At 52.6% G+C, this 15,880-nt stretch overlaps 1 protein-coding gene across 2 annotated transcripts; it reads left to right on the plus strand.

Moving 5' to 3' along the window:
* Nucleotides 1-5,461: 5,461 nt before the first annotated feature.
* Nucleotides 5,462-11,952, plus strand: WNT10B (Wnt family member 10B). Of its 2 annotated transcripts, XM_020886967.2 has the most exons (6): nt 5,462-6,095; nt 6,497-6,563; nt 7,475-7,594; nt 7,718-7,986; nt 9,704-10,077; nt 10,776-11,952. In XM_020886967.2, the coding sequence occupies exons 3-6, from the start codon at nt 7,521-7,523 to the stop codon at nt 11,232-11,234; spliced, it is 1,176 nt and encodes a 391-aa protein (XP_020742626.1). In that variant the 5' UTR covers nt 5,462-6,095; nt 6,497-6,563; nt 7,475-7,520; the 3' UTR covers nt 11,235-11,952. The 2 variants fall into 2 exon arrangements, with proteins under 2 accessions (XP_020742626.1, XP_070310590.1); XM_070454489.1 differs by lacking the exon at nt 5,462-6,095 and having other exon boundaries at nt 6,276-6,563.
* Nucleotides 11,953-15,880: the final 3,928 nt, after the last annotated feature.

Consider the following 15,880-nt stretch of genomic DNA (forward strand, 5'->3'; position numbering starts at 1 on the left):
ACCGCCTCTTATAGTTGCGGCGCTGGCTGAAGTGACGATAGGAGGCTGCCCCGCCGGGCCGCACTGTGGCACCAGGGCGCACCGGTCAGGGGCGCAGACAATGGGCAGCGAGCGGGGCCGTGGCTCCCGCCCGTCTGAGGCGAGAGCTGACGGGCTGGCCGTCGGGGCTCACCCCCGCCCCCTGCCCGGTGGCTCCCGCCTCCGGACCTGCACTGGCCGCCGACCCCTCCCCTTGGGACGCCCTCCCACGCGCGCCCGCCTCAGTCCTCTCCGCGTCCGGAGCCCGTCGGGGACCAGCGGCCGCCAGGGGGCGCAGCGACCAGTGTGCTGCGGGGACAAACTGCTAGGAACTCAGCCACTTCGCGGCCCGCTGTGGGGCTGTCTCTTCGACGTCACCCCGGTCCCCCATCCTGAGTGGAAGAAGGAAAGCTGTGGTTCTGGGCAGCGACTCTGGGGAGACGCCTCCCCGCCCATGAGCCCCCGACGGCTGAACAGGGAAGGAGAAGGGGGAGACGGGTGGGGTTGGGGCTGAGGTCAGGGAAATCCCAGGCGGTGGGGGGTGGGTGCGGGGATGAGCTGAGCACACAGGCCCGACCATGGAGAGAAACCTGAGGCAGCAGAGGTTTGTACTTGTGGGAGGAAAGAAGTGCACAAGTGCCTGCCAGTGTGTGCATGAAGTGGGAGAGTTGTAAATGAGACTGCGTGTGAGAATGTGCATACACACATGAGTGTGTGTCCTCACGGACAGAAACTCCCATGTTCTGAGGAGGGATTTTAGGAGCCTTTCTCAAGAATCTTGGAATTTAGCTGAGGTCAGAAGGCATCATCGAGTCATCTTGTCACAGCCACCACCTGGGACAGTGCATCATCTCCTATGTGTCGGGAAGGGGGTGGCCAGGAGAGACCCAGAAGGTTGACCGAGGAGCAGTGTCTGGAACTGTGTGTGGAGGTGGGTGGATGAGTAGGAGATGAAATATGCATCTGTGTGTCACTCTGACCCTGTGTTCCTTGGGTCATCCTATAGTGTGTCACCCCCTGGCATGTGTCAACCTGTGTCTGTCGCTGGGGGAGGCGGACAAAACCTGTAACCAAGGTGGTATCATAACGGATGAGGCCTGGAGCAGCGGTGACTCTGAGACTAGGCTCAGAAAAGAAAGGCAGTAGACTCGATGTCAGGGGTGTGTGTGTGTGGAGGGACTGGGAGCAGAAGGGCTGCTGACTAAACTGACCCCAGAGCAGAGAACCTGTGCGTCCACGTTTCTGCTCCTTTCTGGAATTTTCTACCAAGTTTCTGTCTTCTCCACCTAGAACTCTGGCTCTCTTCACTCTCACCACGCTGGGATACCTAACCCTGACCCTAACGCGCGCCTCCCTACATCCTCTCAGCTTCAGGGCCCCTTGCCTCCTAGGGAATGAGTGGCTGCTGTTCCCCATGTGGGATATAGAGGGCACTGCCAGCCTGGTTATCAGGCCCCGCCAACACATGCAGGTTGCCCCTGGAAGAGAAGGATCTCCTCCTTTACATCTCTCCTCTCTCTCTCCATTTTACAGAGGAAAAACTCGATTAGGCAGTTTTCCACGGGCCCCACAGCTAATAAAGGGATGAACGGTAGAGGCAGGTTAAAACCCAGACTGTTCAGACTCAAACCCCATGCTTTTACCACCTTAATGGCTGCTTATGATTGTGCAGGCTGGGGGCCCTTCCCCAAACTGGGAGATAAATAAAAATGGTCTTTAGGATCTTCCTGCCTCCATTTTGATCTTTTTTTTCATCGTCTCTCACTTTAGGATGTTTTTTTGACTGAGTAATGTACCAGGCCTGGTCCAAAAGAGTTCCAAGTCTCAGAAATGATCAGGCCTCCCCTCCAGTGCAGGCAAATCACTAAAGAATGAATGCCTGATAAGTTTAATGAATCTTCCTGGGGCTCTTGCATTTTAAAAGGATGCATATTAGCCCAAATGAAACCTGATGGAGGTTATTTTTTAGGGGAATATCTTTCCCAGGCCCTTTGCCCCTCCAAGGATTTGACGCTGAGGACAAGGTGTACTGGCTTAGCATCTTCCACAGATCTAAAAGCCAGCAGTCCCTGCGGAGGCCACCCAGCATAGATGGCTCAAGTAAGTAGACAGTGTACCTTGGGCAGCTTGCCCTTTGTCCCTGAGGAGTTTCTTCCCACTGGGGCCTGGGTCACATCTTTTGGTTTAGTGGGTTGATAAAACCCCATGGAGGAGGGAGCTGGGCTTGAAGACAGGGCAGTCCTGTCTGTGGCCACTGGTGACAAGCACAAGTGGGAAGGGAGGAAAAAAGGATTCCATATCCTTTGTTCCACTATTCTACCCACCAGGGATAGTGGGGAAGAGTGGGAGGGCTCGAGGTCTGGTCAAATTTTGTAGGACCTGGCCCAAATTTATTTAGATCAAATCATCACTCTATCAGTTGTCTTCTCTTCCTTTCCTGTGTCATCAGTTTACCTCTCTACTGGATCATACCTATCAGCCTACAAATATGCTGTAATGTCTCCCATCTAAAAAAACCCCAAAACTTTATTTGACTTCACATTACCACCTAAGTGTGCCCCATTTCTGTGTGGTCTTTTACTGCAGAACTCAAAGTGTTGCTTTAATCACCGGTGCCAGTTTCTTTTCTTTATGCTCTCTTTCCACCACCTTAATCACACCTTTGAACCCGCTGCATTTCGTCCTCAAAATCATCCATGACCTCCATTTCACTCTACTGTCAAATCTCAGTTCTCATCCTAACAAACTTTTTAGGAATAGCAGACAAAGTTGAACACTTCCTCCTTGAAATAGTCTCACTTGATTTCTGGAACACCATTCCTACCTCCCTGACTGCTCACCTTCTCAGTCTCTTTATCTGGTTCCACCTTTGTACCCAATTTCTACATGACTCATTGGACTGCACCCCATTTCAATCTGCAACTTCTTCTCAGTCTACACTCACTCCTTTGGTGAACTATACAGTCTCATACTCCCAACTTTTATCTCTGGCCCTGAACTCTGAACTTGCACATCTAACACTTGAATAAACATCTCAAAATGTACAATATCCCAAACTAAACTCCCAATTATTCACTTGCACCTGCTCTTTATTCAGTCATCCCCATCCCAGTGAATGGTAACTCCATCCTTTCAGGTGCACAGGACGAGAATCCTAGAGCCATCCTTGACTTGTCTGTTTTCTTATAGTCTATGTCAAATCAGTCAAAAAAACAAAAAACAAAACTCCTGCCCTTTCTGTCTTCAAAACCCCTGTAGGTTCCTCCCTCCAGCCACACTGGCCTCCTTGCTAATTCCTTGAACATACCAAGAAAGTATCTGTTTCAAGATCTTTGCACTTGCTTTTCTGTCTTCTGGAATGCCCTTCCCTGATATCTCCATGTGTTTGTTCCTCCACATCCCTTTCACTCCTCCCCTTTATAAAATGGAATGCCACCACCTATCTCCTTTACCCTGCTTTATTTATTTTTTGCATCACTTTTGACCATGGATACCTTTAAAGGCTTAAAGTGGAAAGTCAGTAGTAAACCACCCTCTTAAAATAGGATTTGGAGAGAGAGATATCAGAGGGGAGAGAGGCTTTACCTAGATGGGGGTCTGGAGAGGAAGCAGGGGACCAGGGCTGAGAGCTGTGGGCAGAGGAGCCTACCTTCTTTTGAAGCACCAGCAGGTGTCACTCCCTCTTTGGGCTGGGAAGGCATCAGCCTCTGGTGGAGAAGGGGGCAAAGTTCTGTCGTGGGTAACTTTACTGATACGTTGGGGGCAACTGCTGAATGTTGGGGGTTTCTCTGGAGTCCAGTGGAGTCAGCTGCGCACGCTCTGGTGCCGCCGGGTGGTGGCCTGTGGTGCTGCAGCAGAAAGCGTGAGAGGCGGAGGGTGGGCAGCAGGGCTGAGCTCACCGCCGCCGCGGGCGCATCCATCCCTCCAGGGCCTATAATTTGGGTTCCCTGGGCCTGGCCGCCCCTATCAGCGGCTCAGCAATAGATGAGTCACCCGGGACCCCGGGCCAAGGCAAACACGGGGGGAGGAGGAGGAGGAGGCTTTCGAGGCTGCACTCAGCTTTAGCCACCGCCTCAGTTGCTGGATCCCCCAATCTCCAGGGACCCCCACTCTTTTCTTTGACCCCCGCCCTATAGAGCCCCAGTGTTCTCAGATTGCTCTTGATACGTCCACCCCTATGATGGGAAGTCAGCCCCCTACTCTTCCTCGCAGGGGAAGGGGGACCCTCTTGCTCCCACTCCCTCCCTGAAGTAATGACAGCCCCTCACTTTCCCCCTGCTGTCATGGCCCCAACCCTTGTCAAGGTCTCTCTGGTTCCCGCCCCTCTCCTTTCCTGGAGCTGGCCGCGTGCTTGGGGTATTAGGCAATGGGTGTGTACCCACAGCCCTCTCCAGGCCCCGCCTGCCCCACCACCCTCCAGCCGCCTGCGGGTCAGTGCTCAGGCCAGCCGGTCGGGCCGAGGGCACGGGGGCCAGCTCAGGCCACCCAGTCTGCCTGCCTGTGGCCTCCTGTCCCAGAGCTGGGCTTCTGCTGGGAAAGGAAACAGGAGTATGGGTCTTTGGATTTGGGACAGGCCATCCTGGGGAGCCCGGGGGTCATTAAGATGTTGGAATCTGTGGTAGTAGCTGTGACCCTGGCCCTTCCTTGCCACCTGACTACACCACAGCCCGACAAGGGTAAAATCAGAAGGAGCAGTCTGAAACCTGAGGGAGACTTGGAGTCACGTGGAAAACTGCAAGTGTCCAAGAGGTTCCCATGGGGGAAGAGCATGGGAAACCTTGTCCCCCTCCTCCAGGGACCTAGGTAAAGTTCCAGGCTGACATGCAGGAAGGACAAGGACAGGATCCAAAAGCTACTAAGATAGGGTGCATATTCTAGTGGTCTCAAAAGCCACACACGGTTTGGTTCTTGGCCCCTAAACTGGAAGGAGGGATAAGAGCCCCTTCTCTTGTAGGGCTTCTTCTCCTCTACTCCCCTCTCCACCCAGAGGTGGGAAAGCAGAAAAAAGCAGCCCTCTTTGATTGCAGCTGTCCAGGGTCAGGAACTAGGGTACTTTCACCTCCCCAGCCTGCCTGAGGCCTGGCATATAAAGGTGATTAATAAATATCCTGGCAGATGAAAGTCATTAATCTCTCTCAGATGGCTTTGCCCCCTAGACAGCAGTGCCCCCTGCAGCCCAGGGCAAGACCTGCAGCCACAAAGACTAGCGGCTGGCTGCCCAGGAAAGCTGCATGGCCACTACCAAGGAAGAGATGACTGTGGCTGTGGGTTTCAACCCTGTGGCTCTGCTTCCCCGGGGGGCCTGTCTCTGAGTCAACGTGCCAGCCTCGGGCTCTCGGGGCCAGCCGTGCCTTGGGCTGCGGTCTGGCAGGGGCGGGGGGCGGCTGGGAAGCCTGGGGCCCCTCTCTGGCAAAAATAGCCCACAGTGGTTAGAGCTGGGAGGGTGAGTCAGGCAGGAGCGCAGTGGCGCCTAACCCCTTCGCTGCCACTGGAGCTCCCTAGGGTGGTTTGCCTCCGTCTGTGCAACCCACGATCAGACTCTTTGCCTGGTCATCCTCAGGCTGGGCTCAGTTTGGGATCCCTCCTCTTTCCACATGAAGCAAGTCTGCGAGTCTGGAGCAGGAATATGGGCCACCGCGGAGTGCAGACTTGGGGTCTTAGGAAGGGCAGGGGCAAGGATGCCTGTGAGCCCAAGGAAGCACTGGGGCAGGCTGAAGATCTCGGGAGCTCCCGGAGACTCTGCCAGAGCCAAACTGAGGCCAGAGCTGACCCCTCCCAAGGGGCAGGCGTAGGGCTCCGAGGTGGGCGGAAGCCAAGCCACCCAGAAGGGAGTTACTCCCGCCAGCTCAGATTGCCCTGCAGTACGCTCTCCCCAGGCTCTCGCGCAGAGACCAAGACCGTCCAGCCAGGCAAGTTCGATCTGAGTTCCGTCTTCATCTGGTCAAAGGCACCTTCCAGTCACTCAGCTATCGGTGGGGGAAACTGAGGCATAGAGACATGACCACTGGGGACCAGGGACTTGGTTCTCTAGTCTGGGTCACCACACCCTCCTTGCAGCCTTGGCGGTCCCAGAGCAGGTGAGTGGAACTCTGGCCACCTCCCCCTTCGGTGGGGCCAAGCCTGAAACCCAGGCGTCGGGGGAGAGGGTGTGTGAGTACGCTGGGAGGAGGGGGAGCGGCTGGGCTCCCCGGGTCAAGGCGGGGGGTGTGAGGAGTGGGGTGGGGATGCCCCGGGCTCGGGGAGGGGCCGCAGCTCTGTCAGCCGCGGCAGAGCCGCCGGTGAGCTCGGCGCGAGGAGAGCCAGAGCCCCCAGTTCTGTGCTCGCCCGCTCGCTAGCTTTCTCGATCACTCCCTCCCTTCCTCCCTCCCTTCCTCCCGGCGGCCGCGGCGGCGCTGGGGAAGCGGCGGAGAGGAGTGGCCCTGCCCTGGAAGAATGCGGCTCTGCCGAGGGGCCAGAACCCGACGCACTCTCCCCACAGTTTGAACAGCCCGAGCCCAGGCGACCCGACCACGCCGGTGTCAGACTCGGCCCCAGAGCAGCTGGAGGTAATCGGAATTGGGAAAGCAGGGAGGGCAGGGACTCGCACTGGGGGACGCGACAAGCACTCTGTTAGTCAGACAGACACGCATCCACCCACGGGGGCACAGAGATGCAGAGAAAGCCCGGGATATTGCCAGAGATAAAGACCTAGCAAATAAAGGAGTGGCCCCAGATTTGGAGGGCAGTGAGTGAAGAGCAGAGGGGTGGGGTCTGAGACCGAGGACCTGGTGGGGACCAGATGAGCAGTGCCAGGAGGAGAGGAACATGTAGTTAGGAAAGGTAGCGGTCGAAGAAAAGGACTCAGCCTGCACCACGGTCCATTTCAAGAGGGAAGCAAGGTCCCCTCCCAGACTTGTGGCACCTGGAGCCTCCCCTGGCTCCCTACTGGGGCTGCAGAGGGCACAGTGGGATGGGGAGCCCATTCCTCCACCCTTTTCAGGGAAACTGCTAGATGGCACTTGGCGACTACACTCCCCCACCCCCACCCTGCTGGTGAGTGGCGGGGAACCCCCTCTCAATCCTGGCCCGCAGGCTTCCTGAGCAAGAGCCGGTGAAGCTGTGTTGGGCCTGGGAAGCCAGTCTTGGGGCCCTTGAAAAGGGAGCGGTGGACAGGATAGTGGAGAGCTGTTTGTGAGACTACACAGCTGTTTGCTGAGTGTGTCTGTGTGCCGGGCACTGTGTCTGGCTGGGTGAGCTCCAGGATGCTGGCTTAAGTCCCAGTTTCTAGGCCCACACTCTTCTTCCAGGGCCCAGGTACTCTGGGAATCAAGGGCGTGATCTTACTGGTTTGTTTGAGCTGGATGAGAAGGGTCAGTGGGGTGGCCCTGGTGTGTTAGGAGCCGCAGTTGGGCATCCTTTGGTTGCCCAGCTGAGCCACCCTATTCTAGAGTCCTCCCTAAGTGTCCTTGTCCTGCAGGCCCTGCTCGATCTGCGCATCGGGGCCTTAGGGCCCGGGATTAGACATGCGGGAGGAGCCCCGGCCGCGGCCTCCGCCCTCGGGCCTCGCCGGTCTCCTGTTCCTGGCGTTGTGCAGTCGGTGAGAGGTCCCCCTGTCACCCAGCCTTCGAGAGAAAGCCCTGGGCTAGAGGCGGGTCGGGAGGCGTCGGAGGGAGCACGAAGGCCTGGACTGCAGACCCTGAGACGCCTTCTCGGTTCCCAGGGTCCTCGGCAATGAGATTCTGGGCTTGAAGCTGCCGGGCGGCGGCGAGCCGCCGCTGACCGCCAACACCGTCTGCTTGACGCTGTCGGGCCTGAGCAAGCGGCAACTGGGCCTGTGCCTGCGCAGCCCCGACGTGACGGCGTCGGCGCTCCAGGGCCTGCACATCGCGGTCCACGAGTGTCAGCACCAGCTGCGCGACCAGCGCTGGAACTGCTCGGCGCTCGAGGGCGGCGGCCGCCTGCCGCACCACAGCGCCATCCTCAAGCGCGGTGAGCTGACCGGGCGAGTCTGCGCCGCCGCCGGGGCTGGGGGGCGGGGGGGCTACGCCGACGCGAGCGGAGGCGGGAAGGGACTAGTTCACCACTCCGGGAGGGGCCTCTCTGGGAATTCCCCCCCGGAGCTGCACGGAGTAGGGTCTGGCCACCCGTCTGGGGCCCCGCGCTTCAGACTTCCACCTGCGCGCTGCCGGCAAGGCAGCTGGGTTCCCGCTCCCTTACCCCAGGGCCCGCCTTTCCTGCCTCCGCCCAGCTGATCTCGGCTGCACCTGTGAGCAAGAGATGCCCCCAGCCCTAGAAGCTTTAAATGCCCCCCTCCTCCCCGTCCCCCAATTTTCTGCCCCTCCTCTCTGCATGGGACAAGCCCAGGCTGGTGTCCCCATAGCCTCAGCGGGGGTGGGGTGACGCCCCCAACCGTTTAAGGGTTAAACCTACTCCCCTAATTACTGGGGTTCCCAGGAGCAGAAGCTGGGAACAAAGACCCCGATGGCTTTGAAGCCCGGGAGCATCCCCCTCCTCGGTGCTGTGGGGGCCCCAGGTGGCTCTCACCTGAGCAGGTGAGGAAGTGCTGGAGGTGTGGAGAACAGGTCACTGCGGGGCCCAGCCTGGGGGCCCTGGTCTGGAAGGGCATCACTGTCTCTTGCTAGGCCATGCCCCAGTTTACTCCCTAAAGGAGTAAATATCCATCTCTGGCTCAGCCCAAGGGTGGGGGCAATACTTTGGGGACTATGGGGTTAATAGGCAGCTGCCATCTGCGGGGGAATTCCCAAGACTTGTGCAAACAGCTTCACCCCTGGAGGCTTGAGGTTGGGGGATCAGGAGGCTGGGCCAGGAGCCCTGCATCCTGGGATGGGAGAGGCCTGGCCCCTAAGGAGGTGCTCCCATCCACTCAGGGCTCCAGAGAGGGAGGCTGCTTTTCTACAGGGCCTGGTGTAGGGGAAGGCTTAGATGGCCCAATGAGAAGCATGTCTATCTAAGCCTGGGGAAGGCTTGTCATCCTGAGCCTCTGTGACCCCCAAAACATAACAAAGAAGTCAACATTTTAAGAGGGCCTTAGGGAGAATCACCCCCACCTCTCTCCCTCTCCCAGCAATTTATAGAGTAATAGCAGGTTAGGATAAATATAAAGGGCAATCTTAACAGGCAAATATAAAACTAGAAACTGGAAAGAGGAAGGACAGCTCCACAGCTCCAACACTTTGGGGATTTTGGGCTGGTGGAGGATAAGTTGGTTAAAAGACTGATTTAAATAACCTTGATTAAAACAACAACAACGTAAAACCAAAGGCCTCTGCTTCCATCCCACCTGCAGGGCTGGGGAATTTCTAAGACTTTCAGATATAGAACTAAGTGAACATATCTTCAAAGACCTCAAGGACTCTTTCTTAGTCATCTCTCATCTCCAGGGGTCTTTCCCAGTAGCCTAGCTCTTTCATCCACACCTGAAAATCCCAGACTTAAACAGAGCAAGAATGGGCCTCAGGGATCATCTCAATTCATCTTCTCCCTTTATAGATGAGGAAACTGAGACTCTATGCTTTTAGGTTCCCTTCCTTCTCCTGTGACTTGCTCCCAAACTACTCAACTGGTAAATGGCAGGATCTGAACTCAGTTAGGAAATTCTGGAATTGCAGTTTGGCTGTTTCCTTGGGCCTCCTTACTCTCAGCAGCCTGTCAGACTTACCCCTATCCACACCCCTTTCATCCCTAGGTTTCCGAGAGAGCGCTTTTTCCTTCTCCATGCTGGCTGCTGGGGTCATGCATGCAGTAGCCACCGCCTGCAGCCTGGGCAAGCTGGTGAGCTGCGGCTGTGGCTGGAAGGGCAGTGGTGAGCAGGATCGACTGAGGGCGAAACTGCTGCAGCTGCAGGCACTATCACGGGGCAAGAGCTTTCCCCACTCCCTGCCCAGCTCGGGCCCTGGCTCTGGTCCCAGCCCTGGCCCCCAGGACACGTGGGAATGGGGCGGCTGTAACCATGACATGGACTTCGGGGAGAAGTTCTCTCGGGATTTTTTGGATTCCAGGGAAGCTCCCCGGGACATCCAGGCACGAATGCGGATCCACAACAACAGGGTGGGGCGTCAGGTATGTGTGTACAACTTGTCCTGGGTCTTCCTGCCTTTTAAGGCCTGGCTAGATTTGAGAGGGCACAGCAGCATAAGATGAGATGTAGGGGGTGATTGTTACCTGTGGGGTGGCCTGGAACCAAGCAAGTCACTCAATCTCCGTTTTGCACCTGTAAAAAGGTCTAATGATACTACCTTACGATGTCATTAAGAGTGAGCTAGCAAACAGAGCACCCAGAATAGTTTCTAGTCCTTGGTGCTCATTATATATATATATATATATATATATATATATATATATACACACACACATATATATGTATATATATAATTAGTATAGCTGCCTTCCCTAGAATTTAGGGGTTCTCTGGGCTAGACTCCCTGGTTTACCAGGTTCACTCTGGAAAGAGCACTGGATTGGGAGTCAGGACAACTGGAGCTGAGTCCTGTTGCTGGCTAGCTACTAGCCAAATCTCCATAACCAGCTGTTTGTTGAAGATGGGCAATTTGCTCTCTGCTCTGGCTTCAGTTCTCCAACATAAAACGGGGAGTTGGGCTATTAGCCAGTCTCATGGTGCCCTTTCTCTTCTAATATTTTATTGCCATTCTTCCCTCTGTTTGTTTCTGTATGCTCTCTATTCCCTCCCCTCTCCTGTGCCTCTGTGCTCTGTCCATTTGCTGCCCTCCCGTCTCATTTCTTCCTCGCTGATGCTCTAGGTGGTAACTGAAAACCTGAAGCGGAAATGCAAGTGCCACGGCACTTCCGGCAGCTGCCAATTCAAGACATGCTGGAGGGCAGCCCCAGAGTTCCGGGCAGTGGGGGCAGCCTTGAGGGAGCGGCTGGGCCGGGCCATCTTCATTGATACTCACAACCGCAACTCCGGAGCCTTCCAGCCCCGCCTTCGGCCCCGGCGCCTCTCAGGAGAGCTGGTCTACTTTGAGAAGTCTCCTGACTTCTGCGAGAGAGACCCCACTGTGGGCTCCCCAGGCACGCGGGGCCGGGCCTGCAACAAGACCAGCCGCCTGCTGGATGGCTGTGGCAGCCTGTGCTGCGGCCGTGGGCACAACGTGCTCCGGCAGACCCGAGTCGAGCGCTGTCATTGCCGCTTCCACTGGTGCTGCTACGTGCTGTGTGACGAGTGCAAGGTCACAGAGTGGGTCAATGTGTGTAAGTGAGGGTCAGCCTCACTGCGGGGCTGGGGCAGGGGAGGGGCGCCTTTGTAGCCTTTTGCTCTGATTTCTGTCCAGGGTCAATCTTGGCCCCTGGCAGCTCAGAGTGTCTACCTGGAAACAGCTTTGGGGCAGGTGGAGTCTGTGATGTGTGGCTTCCTCCCCCACAGTAGGAGGGCCTTGTGGGGGAGCTGTCACCCTCTTCTGCTCCTTGAACATCTGAATGGAATAAGATGAACTGTGTTGCTCTCCCAGCCACCCAACCTGGGGTCCCTTTAACTCTCATATTCATATTCCTTTTGGCTGGGGAGTCCCTATAATTTGCCCACTCTTTTCTTCTGAGGGATAGCCCCAGCATTGTGTGGAGCCATACAACCTGTATCCAGAAAGAGACCTCTCACTCCTATTTGCTGTTCCTAAACTCCTCTGCTGCGGCCTGCACCCCGTCTTAGGGAGTCATAGGAGCCAGTGGTAGAGAAGTTTTTCTTAGGGAAGGGACAGGGTGCAGGGCACTCAAAAACCCTGAAAGTTGTCTGTCAAGGCCCTTAGGGAAGCTGTCTGCCCCATTCAGATGTTGAAGGGAACCCTCCAAAGGAGGAATTTTACCCAAGACTCTCTGAGCCTCTTTTTCTTTCTTAAGCAGGAGGGGTGGGAATGGATAATTTATTGTACTGAGACTTGCTCTTGGTTCTTGTTTGTAATAAAAATAAATTAAGTTCCTGGACTGGTGAATACAGATGGTTATATTTCTAGCCACACTTGGGATCCCAGGCCTGGCTTCATTTCCAGGTGAATTCTCTTACCCTCCCATACTCATTGACTTTATGTATATCATGCCTGGTTCCACAAAGGATTTGAAATGGTCTTCAGGTGACTCAGTTGACAAGTTTTAGTGTGGAAAAAGCTGGGCGGGGCAGGGAGACTTCTAGGTGTGAGGGACTCAAGATGTAAACATAGGCCTTATTCAGGTTCTCTGTGCCCCACCTCCAGATTTTGCCTTGGCCACTGCCCTATAACAGGGCTTGGATTTTTTTTTTTTTCTCAACTCATGGGCATGCCTATGTCCAATAAAACTTTATTCACAAAAATGGACTGCGGGGCCAGATTTGGTTCTTTGACTGTGGTTTGTTTTGACACCTACTCTACACAGCGAGGTCACCTCTGTTCTGGGATTTTCAGGTCCTGAAGATGTCTCACCATTGAGCCTGGACTCAAAAATGGCAGGTGCTTTTCTCTGTGGTTCCAAATTGGAGAACTTGATGATAGATACAAGACTAACGGGAAACATATATAAAGGACTCTTGCACTCAAAATTGGAGTTTTTTTGCTCTGGAAACCAGCAAAATCAGCATGCTATCCCACTGAATTATTTGCATATGTAGTTTGTCTTTCCTTATTCAGAGCTCTTCTGCATTTAATCTCAGCAAAACAGCTCCTTTATCTTTTAAGAGATAACCATAACTAGAGAAAACAGAACTTCTTTTATTTCAAATCCACTTTCTTTCTATTCCTAGTCAAGTATTATTGAAAATAAACAATCATCTTTCAATTTAGAAAAGCTACAGCACAAATTTAGAACTTTACCAATAACTGATTATTTATGGGGTTGCAAGATGCTGACTCTGTCAGGTCATCTCCTTGGCCAGAAGATGTCGAAATAGTCCTTTTCACACCTCTAGGCAATAGCTATATCTGCCCCCAATTACCCTCAAAATCAGGTAGGATCAAGGTAGGAAGGACAGCAAGGGGTGTTGGTTTAGGGTGGTACGTTATAGCAAAACTTTATGTCCTGAATTTCCACTTGCACACTGAGAATTCTTCGTTTGGAAATTTGATGGGGGTAGGCCTTTAGGCATTGACTGAGCTTCATGTATGCATGGGACAGCAGAAGAGAGATGGATGCAGCTACAACAGACATAGGATATGAGGGGAAATAATGATAAGGAGCATCCAGAGTGGGAATTTCTCACACTCAGAAAGAGGGAAGAGACTGGCCAATGAAATCACAGCAGGAATATTTCAGTTTTCCTCCAGTTCCTTCCTCTGTGCTCTCTTGGCTCCTTTTCTCTTTCTAACTTTCTTCTTTCGTCAGACACACTCTGTGGCAAACTGAAGCCCCAAACCACAACCTTGAGAAATTCCAAATGGATTTTGTCAGCGAGGCCAACACCCCCCTCCCCACCCCTGCTCCCGGCACACGCACTGGGCTCAGGCCCAGGCCTGGGGTCAGTGACGGAGACGGAGCGGGTGGCTAAAATTTCAGCTTTGGTTAGCGCCAACGGCAGTCAGAGGGATGGGGAAAGACTGATCAACTGTAGTCAGCCCTCTCGGCCTCCTTCAGCTCTGGATACAGCTCTTCTCCTCTTAGAGCATTAGCCTTTCAAGTGGCTGGGGAGCTGGGGAGTGGCAGTGGCTGGCTTATTACTAGCTGAGCAGCAACCCTCCTGTCTGTGCCCCTGTTTGCTCTATGGTGAGCACCCAGTAATGCTGCAATAGCACTTCCCTCTCCAGACTCCAGAGGGTGAAGGATAGCAGGGCTGGAAGATTCTCTAGTTCCATTCATCAGTTCTGACTCAAATACCTTGGGACTTGCTGCTAACCATACAACACTATCACCATTTCCTTCCTTCTGTCATACCTGGGACTCAACCTTGACAGGGTCTGAAAACTTGGGCAGGAACACTGACAGGTGTCACCTCCTGTCAGAGTCTCACAAGGCGTCTTGGTATGGTTGAGGCACTAACAAGGTCAGTTGCAAAGCATAATTTTGGTGATGAGTGTGAGGGCATAACCTGTGGTGTGTGCCTTGAAAAATCTAGGAAAATAAGTGGAAAGAAAAATCACATGGAGGTATCATGGGACCCACTCTAGGAGTCATTAAAACACTGGAGGAGTCTTCTGCCATTTAAAATACAGAGCTCAGGAGAGCCAAAGTCCTTTGATGGCAACAGCCCAGGAAGGATAGGATACAATTCTTTTTGTTATAAACATACTCCTTATTAGTCATCTCATCCTTCATCATCTTTTTAAAAAAAATCTTATTGGAGTATAGTTGGTTTACAATGTTGTGTTAGTTTCAAGTGTTCAGCAAAGTCATTTAGTTATACATATGTATATTATTCATATATATATATATTCATTCATTTTCAGATTCTTTTCTCATATAGGTTATCACAGAATATTTGAGTTCCCTGTGCTGTACAGTAGGCAGTAGGTCCTTGTTGGTGATCTATTTTATATATAGCAGTGTGTATATTTTATTTTATTTATTTATTTTTAGTGTGTGTATTTTACTCTTAAGCTCCTGATTTATCCCTCCCCCCCCCCCCCCCCCCCCCCCCCAGTTCTCATATGGTAACCACAAGTCTGTTTTTGATCATCCTTCACCAACTTTTTTTAAAATAATATTTTAGTTTTATTGGTGTATAGTTGATTTCAGGGGCATCCCTGGTGGCTCAGATGGTAAAGAATCTGCCTACAATTCTGGAGACCCAGTTTCCATCCCTAGGCTGGGAAGCCCCTCAGGGAACAGCAACCCACTCCAGTATTCTTGCCTGGAGAATCCCAAGGGCGGAGGAGTCTGGCAGGCTACATTCCACAGGGTTGCAAAGAGTTGGACATGACTGAAGCGACTTAGCACACATAGTTGATTTACTAAACTAAGGTTGTGTTAATTTCAGGTATACAGTGAAGTGATTCAGTTATCCATACACATATATTTGTTCTTTTTTAGATTCTTTTCTCATATAGGTTATCATTCATCCTTCATGATCTTAAATTCAGTTCCTGTTGACTTCACATTCTAGGGTTGTGTTATTCTCCAGGTTAAAACAAGAGCAAAAACAGACTGGGATGAGGAAGGGGTTGGTGAACGTGTATACCAGGGATTGATGAGGACAAGGAGTAGACAGAGTTATCTACCAGTCTAGTTCTTCTTGGAAGGAGACAAGAAATAAGGCCCCAAAAAATCAAATTAAAAAAATCGACAATTTTGGCTCAAGCTTTAGGGAAGAGACATGTGTTTCCTTATACATATGGTCCAAACTTACAATGGTTCCACTTAATGCTTTTTTTTTTTTAACTTTATGATGGTGCAAAAGTGATATGCCTTGAGTAGAAACTGTGATTTGAATTTGATCTTTCCCTGGGCCATGTGGTATGATTTTCTCCTGTGATACCCAGTAGTGGCAGTGAGTTGCAGCTCCCAGCCATACCATCACAAGGGTAAACAACTGATACACTTACAACCATTCTGTTTCCCACTTTCAGTATAGTATTCAATAGATTACATAAGATATTCAACACAATTATAAAATAGGCTTTTTGTCAGATTATTTTGCCCAACTGTAGGCTAATGTAAATATTCTGAACATGTTTAAGGCAGGCTAAGTTAAGCTATGATGTTCAGTAAATGCACTTTCGACTTTAGATATTTTCAACTTACAATGGGTTTATTGGAATGTAACTCCATTATAAGCCAAGGAAAATCTGTACTGCTGTAAATGAGGAGAAAGGGCATTTCAAGAACCTTCTGTGCTTAGCATTACTAGTGCCCTTCTTGTATCACAGCTGTGACTGTTCCAAGGTAACTGCATGTCTAGACCAGGTGCAAAAATGAGTGTGATGAAAGTGGGAGTGGGCAGGAATAGAGA

This window comes from Odocoileus virginianus, chromosome 24 (assembly GCF_023699985.2).
Source record: "Odocoileus virginianus isolate 20LAN1187 ecotype Illinois chromosome 24, Ovbor_1.2, whole genome shotgun sequence".
Lineage (NCBI taxonomy): Eukaryota > Metazoa > Chordata > Mammalia > Artiodactyla > Cervidae > Odocoileus > Odocoileus virginianus.

Excerpts from the sequence above, each read along its gene's own strand:
- WNT10B (XM_020886967.2), top strand. The coding sequence starts at position 7,521 with ATGCGGGAGGAGCCCCGGCCGCGGCCTCCGCCCTCGGGCCTCGCCGGT. Across the intron at positions 7,987-9,703 it reads CAGCGCCATCCTCAAGCGCG|GTTTCCGAGAGAGCGCTTTT; the intron begins GTGAGCTGACCG and ends TTTCATCCCTAG. Across the intron at positions 10,078-10,775 it reads ACAACAGGGTGGGGCGTCAG|GTGGTAACTGAAAACCTGAA; the intron begins GTATGTGTGTAC and ends CTGATGCTCTAG.